This window comes from Solanum tuberosum, unplaced genomic scaffold (assembly GCF_000226075.1).
Source record: "Solanum tuberosum cultivar DM 1-3 516 R44 unplaced genomic scaffold, SolTub_3.0 scf00280, whole genome shotgun sequence".
Taxonomy (NCBI): Eukaryota; Viridiplantae; Streptophyta; class Magnoliopsida; order Solanales; family Solanaceae; genus Solanum; species Solanum tuberosum.
In genome coordinates, this window is record NW_006239205.1 from 286,901 (window position 1) to 300,141 (window position 13,241).

The 13,241-nt window shown below is 29.6% G+C and overlaps 1 protein-coding gene across 1 annotated transcript; it reads left to right on the forward strand.

Annotated features, from left to right (window-relative positions):
* Nucleotides 1-5,590: 5,590 nt before the first annotated feature.
* Nucleotides 5,591-6,568, forward strand: LOC102589065 (glycine-rich cell wall structural protein-like). The gene is made up of 3 exons (XM_015314122.1): nucleotides 5,591-5,764; nucleotides 5,983-6,144; nucleotides 6,181-6,568. The coding sequence occupies exons 1-3, from the start codon at nucleotides 5,680-5,682 to the stop codon at nucleotides 6,303-6,305; spliced, it is 372 nt and encodes a 123-aa protein (XP_015169608.1). The 5' UTR covers nucleotides 5,591-5,679; the 3' UTR covers nucleotides 6,306-6,568.
* The last annotated feature ends 6,673 nt before the right edge of the window (nucleotides 6,569-13,241 follow it).

Here is a 13,241-nt window from a genome sequence, read left to right on the forward strand (position 1 = left end):
TAGTATTTTCTTTTAAAGTCAAGTTTTTGATAAATAAACATAAATTAATTTATTTTGATTAATTAAATTGACCAATGAACAAATACAGTAAAACCTCACTAAATCAATACTCGGTTAATTAATAATCTCTCTAAAATAATAATTTTCTCCGGTTCCGACTTGGGCCAATGGAAAAAATCATTCATTTCGATAAGATAATAAGATAATATATTTTTAGAAGACCCTTATATCAATATTATAAATTAATAATTCTTTAAAAGTACAAATATATCTAAGAAAATTTAGTGAAATATGATTCTATTATGTTCTTCTTTTTGTTAAAATTAAATTTAGTTGAAACTCATCTCTAACTATTCTTATTGCATCCAAAAGTTTCGGTGTTGTCTTTTCTAATATCACCATAAAATTTTGAAGAGTTATAGATGCAAGTGTTTTCTTACGCGTAACTGGTTCCAAAGGTATTGTATCATCTTCAATTTTATCATCAACATTGTTTTACTAATGATATCCACAATTTGTTCTAAGCTCTGGACCCTTTGAACATGTATCATTTTCACCCATCCAATAGGTTATTAACGTCCATTTTATTGTGGTAACTGAGATCATTAATCATGATCTCAAGTTCACGAATGACGTTTTCACAAGTGGGTTCTTTCAATTTCTTTGAGATTTCATCCCTAAACAATTTTTCGATGTCGAAAATCTCTTTAAATTAATAAATATTAATTTATCGATTAAATAATACCTCTACAAAATAATAATATTACATGGTCCCTCTTGTATTAATTTAGAGAGATTTTACTGTATTAATCATTTAGTTTTTCTATGTTGGTCAAATTCGTACTTTTAAGGCTAAGAACTCTCTCAAGGACAAAATAGGAAAAATAATATAATTTATGCATTGATTTTATGAAATAACATATATTAAGGACCATTTATTTTTAATAAAGATGATATATAAATAAAAAGAGAGTACTTGACAAAATTGAAATGTCTAAGATATTAATGCTGTAATAATTAGTGGGAAAATGATGGATCTAAATATAACGTACATTATCTATATTTTTCCAATAAATTCTGTAGGCTGCGGCCTTCAATTTTTGTTTTACTTTGAGGATTCTTACGGGTTATTGAAAAGTATTTCTTCCATATCAAATTTACAAATTATCAACCATAATTTTTTTACATGTTTTATAATAAATATTAATTAGAAGGAGTTTTGATTATTTTATTTTTATTTACGACTTAAGATTTAATCTCATTTCATTGAATATTAACTCTCTTTACGTATCGTTATTCATTACTCTATAATTGAAGTGTTTTTAGTTTTTCAATAAAATTACTTAATACTAAAGGTAAAATAAAAAGAATAAACAATTTTATTTGAAAGTTCTAAAATTACAAAAAATATTGAAATAACAATTTTTAAAAATCACAACAAATAATTTAAGACGGATTAGGTATATATTTATCTAAAATCTGTATTTCCTCCCTGATCTATAAAATTTCGGCTCTTTGTACCTCCCATTTTAATGTTCTTGTACAGTCAATTATATTCTTTATTTTTTAATTCGGTGTTTAATATTAAAATAAATCAACATACAAAATAAAATCCATTAAAAAGAGAAATACCCCTTATCAAGATTTTCCCATATTTTGACTATTATGTTCTTTTTTTGTCAACTTGTTATTTTTAAAGACGTACAATTTTTTCTCAGCTGGATCTTAATCTAGTCTAACTACAATGTACGTGGATTTTCTATACAGAAACTCAATCTATATATGGAAAGGGTCGGGTATCAAATCCCCTTGACTAAGTTGGAGTTAAAAAATTCACTTTATTATTACTCGATTCTTAAAAAGAGAAATGATTTTTTCAGCTAGTGCATACATATATAAGAGCGCATTTTGATTTTTCCTTTACTAGTAAAGGATCCCATTCATGATTCTCATGGTGTTTTCTGATCGTTTTCTTTTAGTGTTTCGATCTAAAGCAATATAATTATTTTTACTCTCTAATTAAGAATGTAAAATTTCTATTTTATTTAATGTAGAAAAAAAAGAAGTAAAAAGTACTACTCCTTGTCTACTTTATTACTAGCTAGACCGTCTATCCGATTGTCAACTTAATTAACAACTAGGTTAATATTCCATTAATGCCACCATCTTCAAATCTTTGCATTTTCCATGCTATAAATAAAGGCAAAATATTCATTAGTTTCCTCATCTTCTTCACATTTAATTATCATAACACAAGTAGTAATAGTTATAAAGTTTTTAAGCAAGAAAAAAAATGGGATTAAAGGTATTTATCCTTTTAAGCCTTGCTTTGGCTATTTTTGTAACGTTAACATCAGAAGTTGGCTGAGGGCTCCACAAATACTGTGGAAATTAGTAAGCTTTCCTTCCTTATATACCATCAGTGTATATATATACGTTGATATTGTATGCGCGTATATACAATGTATATGCTACATTTTGAAAGAACTTGTACTAAAAAAATTATCGCTATTTTTTTACAATTAAAAGGGGCACTAATTAATCTCGCTAATTATGAGAGAAAACATGTATATCGCTAATATAAAAAACTTTTTTTTGTTAGATATGTTATATATATAGTTTTGATAAAGAATTTTTTTATTAATTTTGTTTGATAAGAAATAAATTATAAGAAAATAAATAAAAGAAACTAATTAAAACTCGACAATTAGAGTCGGGTGGGTTGACTATGACCCATTGTTTAGCTTATTTTAATTTATTTATAATATTGACCCAAAAGATTCAATCCATTACCGTCCAAATTTAGTTCAGATCGCCTATTTTATATCCCCTTCCTTATAGTAGTAATAGAGTCAAACAAAGGAAAATTACACTCATTTTGTACTGACTAACTCTAATTTTTTAATTTCCCTTTAGATTTAATAAAATATCGAGCCTATTTTACTAGGTATCACTAGTATTTTCGACACATAACTTCAATCTATATACATGTGATTTTTTTAAAAAAGATCTCAACAAATATTTATGTTTTGAATGCAATAAATTTAAATCTTGAACGTGCTTATGATTATAGTGACTATCCCCTCTAACATGAACATGCATGCTTATATATTGTTGCAACAGACAAATCAGAGATGGAAAATGAAGTAAATGAAGCTAAATATCCAGGTGATGGATTCGGAGGAGGTTATGGAGGTTATGGAGGGTACCCGGGGCGTTGGTATGGAGGAGGGTACCCTGGAGGCAGATACTGTCGCTTCGGTTGCTGCCCGAGGAATTTCTATGGTGATGGTGGTTGCTTTAGGTGTTGTTACCCAGGAGAAAGTTGAAGCTATAACGTATTACTCAAGCTATTTACTAAGTAATATGTATTGTGTGTTTTAGTAGTAATATACTTTTGTTGAATAAATGGTCTGAAAAGATTGAGGGTCGATCAGAAACATATTCTCTAGCTATTTTATAAATGACTTCCATTCTCTCTGGATTTCCGTTGTGAGATCATAGTTGATATGTTGTTGTTAGTTTTGTTGAATAAATGTATCCTCCATTCACTTATGGTCAATGAGAAATAATATAATTAATTAAGCAATTTAATATATATTATTTATAATAATTTTAAATGAGATTGTTACATAGTTCAGTATGTATAATATATTGTAATATTCAAGATGTTTTTAACTCAAACTCATGTTATTCAGAGTTTATAACCATGATAAATAATAATAATAATATTTTGTAATGGGATAAATAATCCTGTGATTTTGATATAATATTTATCGTGGTTTTAGGTAATGTCCATACGCAAATACCAAACAAATTTAATTCCGTATTTTCTATTGAAATAATCCCCTAATCAAACGATAATTTTAAACTTTATTTGATTAGAAAGTGTTAATTAGAAACAAGTCACATCTCCATCGTCTAAATAAAATTTACTAATATATTTAAGGGGCTAACAATGTATTAATTAACCCTAAAATTTAATAAAGGTGACAAATGGTAATTTAGGTCCATCTTGTTTGAACGAAAACGGGTCAAGTAAATAAACGGCATCAAGACCCGCCCCGAAATTAGATCAAAATGAATTGGGTCAAAATATAGCAAATAACTGGTCATAATATAACCCTAGCATTATTGAAAATTTTAATTTTAGTTAATACTTTAAGCTTAAGCTAAATATCACAGATAAAGTTGAAAATTTTAAAATAATGATAGTATAGGCTGCCTCGCACGGCTAGCGGTAAGGTAGCGGTGAGCATGGTACGGTATTGAAAAGTTTAATTCAATAATTTTGGTTTACGATTTTTAAAAGTACTATACCACTATCATATCAAATTAATTTGACTTAGTTCAATATTTTAAAGTTCGATTTCGATATTTTACGATTACGATAAATTGGTAAATCGATAAAGCCCAAACCATGGTGAAAATTTTCAATTTCGATATGATATGATATTTAGTAATATCTACCATATCATGTCCACCTTTACCGCAAGGGCAGGACTTGACCCTTGCGGCCATGTGCATATGGTTAATGGCCGGGTGTCCGGCCAATGCACTAGGGCAAAGGACAACATAGGTGCGGCCAATGTGCAACAAGAGATGACGATGACGGCGATAATAACATATTTTCAGTAAAACTCCATAAATAAGATTTGGTGATGATAGAATATATATAAATCTTATTCACACCTCGTGAAGATAGGAACATTATTTACGAAAGACCCTCGACTCAAATGTCAAGTTGATAATTTGTGTAAGTTGACCTTTTAAACGATATATAGACTTTTCAAGATGAGATGAAAATACATCTTAATTTTATTAAATGAGAAACTAATTGGTCTTTAACTCTAAGATCTAAACACATGCTAGAGAAACTAAATTCCTAAAAGTATAATCACTCTTCATTTAAAAGGAAAACCATTAATTCCAACAACTATTCCTTAAATAATGTTAGAAGCAAACTAAATTCTAATTAATTTTGCAACTAAAGAATAAGACAAGTTCTAACCCCTATTGGGCTAGAATTAGTGGGGCTGGTAATTAATTAGAAAAAATTGTATTAGCTTGGGCTAGATAATTAAAAATGATCGATATAGCTAGTACCATAACTCTCATAGGGCGGAGATAAAACACTAATCTCGAAAAATCATACGGTGTATATATTTTCAGCTTATTAGTAACTCAAGACTATTGTACGTAACATTTTTGGACATTAAATAAAAGAGACTTAAGATTAATATATGTTGAAAGATATACACATATAACTCAGTCACACCAACAATCCATGGTGGTATGGTTGAGATTCCTCTACCATTAATTAAAGGTTTCAAATTCGAGTTCTACAATATAAATTTAGTCGGACTCTAATACAAACACCGAACATCAGATCAAATGAAAAAATAAAAAAACTCATCCATAATAATAGCTTAGATAGAGGAAAATGCCATATGCTTTATTGAAAAGTCTGAGTTTGAAAAAGTCTAATCAATTAATCTGTCAACTTAACTAGTAACTAGTCCATAACATCATTACTCCAATATATACAAAATGTTCAGATGATTATTCTATAAATAGAGGCAAACTGGTCCTTAGTTTCCTCATCCTTCTTATAATTATCACAAAATCGTCAAGTAGTAGTTATATAAGATATATTTATGGTTTGAGACAAAAAAAAAAATGGGATCAAAAGCATTTTTCCTAATTGTTTTGGCTATTTTACTTGTGATAACATCAAAGGTTGCAGCTAGGGAGTTGGTTGAACGTAAGTTTATTTCTTACAACTATATATCTTAATTAATTTTAACTTCATATTAATATTATCACATATTATTATTAACATATGATCATACATACTATTAAATGTTATGATCAAATATGTTGTGATCATCACACAGTTAATAATACGTATATTACCTTTCTAAACAAAATAGTACAAGCTAGCTAATTAACATGCATATGTTTGATTATTGGTGCATGTAGCAAAAACATCCGATACGCCAAATGATGGCCCCAAATTTATAGGAGGTGTACAACCAGGATTCAGAGGAGGCGAATATGGGGGAGTATTCCCAGGAGGAGGATATGGTGGATATCGTGGTGGTGGATATGGTGGATATGGTGGATATCCTGGTGGCGGATATGGTGGATATCCTGGTGGTGGATATCCTGGATACCTTGGTGGTGGACAAGGATACTATGGAGGCTATCCAAGAGGAGGATATGGTGGATTTAATCCTGGTGGTGGTTATGGCGGAGGAGTATATCCTGGAGGTGGTTGGTATGGAGGATTGCCGCGCAATTAATTAATTAATTGCATGCACCTCTGATGTATCAGTTATTGTATCCATAGTAAATATTGATGAGAAGCCGAGTGGATAACGGACGACTATGGCTATTTATATATTTTACTTTATGTTTTAGTAAAGTAATAGTTTTGTTGTTGGAAGTATGAATAAATGTATAATAAATCTCCATTCACTTACTACTATGGATGATTGGTCATGTCTTGTTTTTTCTTTTTATATAAATGTATGAGAACCAACTTATATAAATCTCTTTCCTTTTACATGTAATTGTCATCCATATATTTAACTAGTGAAATACAAGTCATTTTGCATTTTATTTTATTATTCCAAAAAGCATTTGAAACTTAGATGTAGTATTTTATCGATTTCAAAATATATACGGAGGACTTAAATCTTAAGGTTAACAAAAAGTAGTGTGGTTATTTAATAACCGAATAGAGTCTATTTTGTTAATTGATGAGAAAATTAAAAAGATTAAAATATACTTGTAAAATTTAATCAAGTCGATTTCTTTAAATTATGCAATTATAAAATGCATGAGTCGGAAATTCAACCAAGATATATAGTAAAGTTACTATTCTACCGCTAGACCATGAATGCTTGTTGGTCTCTATGCCTTTCGTTTTTATTATTTATACTTTTAATCGCATACTAGTATTTGTACTCGCGTGTTGCGCGGATAATTTCAAATATAATAATGTTTTAAATTAAATTTATGACTTTTTGTTGTGTATTTTTCGTTTGTTCCAATTTATTTAATTATGTTTTACTATAATTATGTGCATGAGCTTAAAATAGCTAGCACTTTCAATTTTATAATTGATGTATTTTTCTCAAATAGTAAAACATAGACATGTGTCATGTGTGAAAAGGTAACCATTTTAAATTTCAATATTCAATAGATTATGATGATGATTTGGATAAAGATTATATTTTAAAATAAAGAAACAATAAGGAGTCCAAAATATAGGATACATTATATTTAGAAGTTAGACTGTCTAATTGAATTAATTCAAAATAAAAAGATGAATCCAACTTTCATGACTAATATAATCTTTCTAATTAGAAGTGCTCCATTTCACGACCACATCATTAGCAACATTAAGCACATTAATTTTTTGAATAACTAATTTTATTATTATACTATTTATTTATTTTGTCTTAATTTAAATTACAAAAAATTATTTTAATATAAAAAACTCACATATGAACATCAACTTCTATCAATGTAGATTTACCCAAATTATTATATTTGTGTTTGAATTATATTGTTAATTTGTTTTATCAACTATCTGTTAATTACAATTCGAGAATTTACACTCTTTGACAAAGTAATTTAGGTAACATCAGCTATCTGTTTTTACGATCCGAGAGTTTGCACTGCACAATAACCTACAAAATACAAAGGAATAAAGGTAAAATGTTTAAAATAAATCATCAATTCTAATTTTGGAAAATTTTTGAATAGCAAGAAGTCCATATTTGTGTTTGAATTGTTAATTTGTTTCATCAGTTATCTATTAATTACATTTCGAGAATTTGCACTCTTTGACAAAGTAATTTTGGCAACATCAGCTATATGTTTTTACTATCCGAGAATTTGCACCGCACAATAACTTGCAAAGTACAAAGAAATAAGGTATGATGTTTAAAAGATAAATCATCAATTTGAATTTAAAAAAAAATTAAATAGCAAAAGGTCTTGCCAAGAAAAGGTGATGTGATCTCGATCTAATCAATCTTTAAATCACATGAAACATCTATCAAATACATAAAAATATTAATAAAATCTATTTCGTCTAATAAAAAAATAGAGATAGAAACCAATGAGAATGAACAAAGCTTATTTAAAAAATCCATATGTTAAGCTTAGATTAGCAAAAGAGATTAACTTGGTGGTGGAGTAGTATAATTCTATTAAAAATAAGCTAAAATTAAACTAATCGTAGATTAACAAAAACATACATTTCTAACAAAACTAAAGTATTGATTCAATAAAGAATAAAATGCCGTGAATATTTGCGATCTTATACGTTCCATCGTCGTATAACTCCATCTTTCAACCTCCATAGCTTCTCATTGATGAGTTCATCCTAAGTAGGCATATTTTGCCGGAAGGAGTATGCATTTAAAAATATATATTTACTCACTTATTTGAATTATAAATCTACGATAAATAACTATTTTTAGAGAAATATTCTACATAATTTAAGTATATTACATATTAATCCAGTGATAAAACCTTTTTGAGTATGCAACAAATTTCACCCAGTATACAGCAAATTCCAAGAAAAAAAAGTGGCATATAAGTTCAAAACATATATTGGAGTGAACCTTTGAAGCGTTTCTTGACTTTTTCAAATGAGTCTTGATTTATCCACCGTTTTTTAAAATATATTGTTGTCCACAAAATTTGTGATTTATTATCCACTAAAAGTAAAAACCGTAAAAAGTAATTGTTTGAAAGTTTTACACCATTATCCAAGATTTAAGAAACTGTAAAATTTTCAAATTTTAAATTGATTTTAATAATTTATAAATTCTAGAAAATTTATGGGGCTGACATGTGCCACTTTTTCCTCTCCTATTATATATAGATAGATTTGGGCAAACATAACGGATAGATTTTTCTGAATATTATATTTAATTTAATTTTTACACAGCACTGACTATAAAACAATGAATGTTGTGGTTCAATTTATCAATAGACTCGATAGCAAAAATAATTTTCCGGGGCTTTAGTGCTAAAAGAACTAACAAATTTCTATTATTTTGTGTCGCCATCTAATTAATGCACAAGTTCTTGAGTCATCTAACAACAACATATTCAGTGGAATTCCGCAAGTACTGAGGTTTGAAGATTCTTTAGTCATCTAAACAAGAAGTGAAGTACGGAATAATCAACATAAGAATTTTACCTTGAAAAAATTTGTTGCTCAAAGGAGTAATAAAATCAACGGAAAAAAATCACGACGTATACCTTCGTAAGTGATTAGAACAACAAAATCCGACTCAATAATAACATATTTGTGCCAACTCAAATTCTGACAAGACGTCTATCGAAAATTTGCTATTTAGTGATTAGAACCATAAAAGAAAATATGGTCCAGTGTTTCAATGTCAAAGTGCTACTCTTTAAAAGTCGAAATTTAGAAATTAAAGGTATCTTAATGTGCCATATGTTTAATTAGGCTAATAGGAGTTTGTTCTTGGTCTTTCTCATAGACAGGGGCGGACGTAGAATATCGATATCAGATTCATCTGATTTCAGTAATTTCAATGCAGATCGTAAATTGAATTGGATGTTTCATTTAGGTTATTTCCTACCTTACCCTTTCAATTAATTCAGAAAATACAAATAACAAATATAAACTCAGGATTCACTCGACGAGTTAATTTAAGTTGGATATCAATCACATCCTACACCAACATCATTTAGGAGCCTGACATCCTCTATAACGGACAAGTTTGTTTAGGAATCAATTTTTCATGTTATGTTATGTGCTATATAGCAATCAAAACGTATTCAGATAAACAATGTTGTTAGAGACAAGTTTTTACTGGAATATGAAACTTCTAGTTAGTAAATCAAGACATTTATAACATTTTTGGATACTAAAAGACGCTACCTCTGTTAGAGCATATATTACAATAATATACTATAAATTAAATATAGTAAATTCAAACAGCATGATCTGTTTAATTCTTAACCATATATAATTATTATACGTTGCCATATATTATATATAGCTAATTAGGAATATGCAATATATAGTTATTTCATTTAGTCTAATCTGTCAACTTAATTAATAGCTAGCGGGACTCTACTAATACAAAATTTCAAATTGATCAATACTATAAATAGAGGGAAAATGGTCATTAGTTTTCTGCAATTATCATAATTCAAGTAGTTGTTATATTTAAACAAAAAAAATAATGGGATCGAAGGCATTTTTGCTAATTGTTTTGGCTATTTTTCTTGTGACAACATCAGAGGTTGCAGCTAGGAAGTTGGCTCAGAGTTCCAGCACTTCCTTGAAAAAGAGTAAGCTCCCTACGTCGTATTTTATGTAAAGGTGGTACAGCTTGAAAAGTCAAATCATTTGACTCATAAACTTTTTTATAAATATTTTGAATCGTTATCTGAATTGACTCGTAATACTTTTCCTTTAATTAAGACCTTAATTTCTTAAATTGAATTGTTCCATTCCCTCCTTAAAAAAAGCCTAAATTATTTTGTCTATAAGTTGCACAAAATAAGCCCATGACAGTATGGCATACGCAAGTAATTTGGTGGGTGAATGACCCGGCCACCGTTTTAATTACTTAGATCATTTTGATTCGTCTAAATTTAGTTCATTTAAAAATTGGGGGCGTATGATAAATATAGGGCCTAAGTTAATCTGTGAAAAAACTTGCAAAAATAATATATTTTTAAAAAAATATATTTAATATGTTATATATTGTTCTTTAATAAAGAAGAATTTTCTTTAATAATTTGTTTCTTATTACAAAAATTATAAGAATTGGAGGAGGACATTAACATGCATGTGTGTGAATGATATCTGGTGCAGGAGAGGCAAGTGAGACAAATGACGCCAAATTTTTCGGAGGAGGACTTCCAGGATTTGGGGGAGGTTTTTTGGGAATCGGAGGACTTCCTGCAATTGGAGGAGGACTTCCAACAATAGGAGGACTTCCCGGAATAGGAGGGCTTCTTGGAATCGGAGGAGGATTTCCGAAAATTGGAGGACTTCCAACAATAGGAGGACCCTCAGGAATTGGTGGGGGAGGACTTCCAGGAATAGGAGGACTTCCCGGAATCGGAGGACTCCCAGGACTTCCTGGAATCGGAGCACTTCTAGGAATTAGAGGAGGAGGAGTTCCCAAAATCGGAGGACCTCCAGGAATTGGTCTTCCAAAAATTGGAGGACCTACAGGAATTGAAGGAGGACTTCTTCCAGGAATAGGAGGACTTCCAAAAATCGGAGGACCTTCGATAATTGGAGGAGGAGGACTTCCTAAAATTAGAGGACCTTTGGGAATAGGAGGAGTAAAAGGAGGACTTCCTGGAATCGGAGGGCTGCCTTGAATCGGAGGACTTCCAAAAATTGGAGGACCTTCAATAATTGGATGACTCCCTAAAATTGGAGGACCTACTGGATTTGGAGGAGGAGGACCTCCGGGAATAGGCGGAGGAAAAGGAGGACTTCCAGGATTTGGAGGAAAAGGATGACTTTTCAAAACCGAAAAAATGTTGGGTTTTTAAAAGGTGTGAATGTTTAATGAAGAGTTGCGACTTTTATGAAGAGTTGTGACTTTGATGAAAAGTTGCGACTTTTATGAAGAGTTATGACTTTTATGAAAAGTTGCGACTTTTATGAAAAGTTGTGACTTTTATGAAAGGTGGTGACCTTTCCGAAAGATTGTGACTTTTCCAAAGGTTTGTGACCTTTCCGGTAAGGCACATTAAGAACCTTTTCACACTACCCTTTGATTTCTATAAATTGAGGAATTTCCTCTCATTTCAAGAACGAATTTTTCTGAACTTCTTCTACTACTACTAAATCTAGTATTCTAAGTGTACTTTACTACCGTTGAGTGGCTCGCTGACACCAGCGTTTTGGGTATCAATACACTGGTGATTGAGATCATTCTATCCTGGGAGGACATATTCCAAATCAAACCTCGGATACTAGAGGGGAATAATTTCCTTAAGGGGACATTGTGCATTCAGTGGGCTTGATCTTCTTTCTGTTTTTCCAGATTCTGGTATGTGTTACAAATTTTAGATTTGTGAATTAATTTATGTTCTTTTGTTCTTCACTGGTTCATTAAACTTTGGTAACTTCGTGTTTCTGCAAAGTTTATTGGAATCAGTAAGATTCTTTAAACACAGATTGACACAATTCTAATCTGTTTCTAATTCTAGTTTCTCTACAAGTTTTAATTTTCTAGTTGTGAAAATGTTCTTTAACTTTATTGTGTCTTACCAAGTTCTTCAAAGTTTTGTTCTAAGTATCTTAGGAATACAAGATGAATAACAAAAACTTCCTTGATCTAATTAATTAATTATATATATATAGTGTTTTAGTAAGTAATAGTTTTGTTGTTGAAAGTATGAATAAATGTATATCACAAAAGGTTGTGTTAGAGTGATAAGTAATTTTTAATCTTAATTAGATGTTTTAGACCTGGATATGCATGTAATCGCCTTTGATATGAAACACTTTATCTTTAATGTGTAGCTTTTCGATATGAATTCGAATAAAATGGACTCTAATATGGATATCAAACATCAGATTGAAAAAAAAGTATGAATAAATGTATGGCATTCATTTACTATGGATGAATGATTAACATGTCATGTTTCTTTATATAAATAACAATTAAATAATGTCAGAAAATTTAGTACAAGTAATTATCATCCAATTACTTTATGAAATTTATAATCCTAAAAATAAAATAAAATAAAATTGTTGACTGCACCAATCAGTTTATTTAAAAAAAAAAAAAAAAACAGGTTGGATCTATCCGTTAATGAAACAATAAATTTTGCGGTTCGATTTACCCGCCAGTAACAAGTAATTTCCCGAATTTTGACGCAAAAAAATTGATAAATTTTGCAGTTCAATTTATCGATAACAACAAGTAATTTCTCGAGTTTTGACGCTAAAATAATAGACGGATATTCGTTGGTTCCTTCAGAAACTCAGATTTCACCAAATAAATTTTGAAAAGTATGTTACGTACCATATGTTTAATTTAGTCTAATAAAAGTTTGTTCCATGTCTTTTTCATAGACAAGGGAGGATGCAGTACTAGATTTATCTAAATTTAGTACTTTTAATGTGGATGTAAATTTATGTGTAAAATTGTATAAAAAAAAAGGCCAAACACATATGCAGATCTTTAATTTTGTCCCTAAATTTC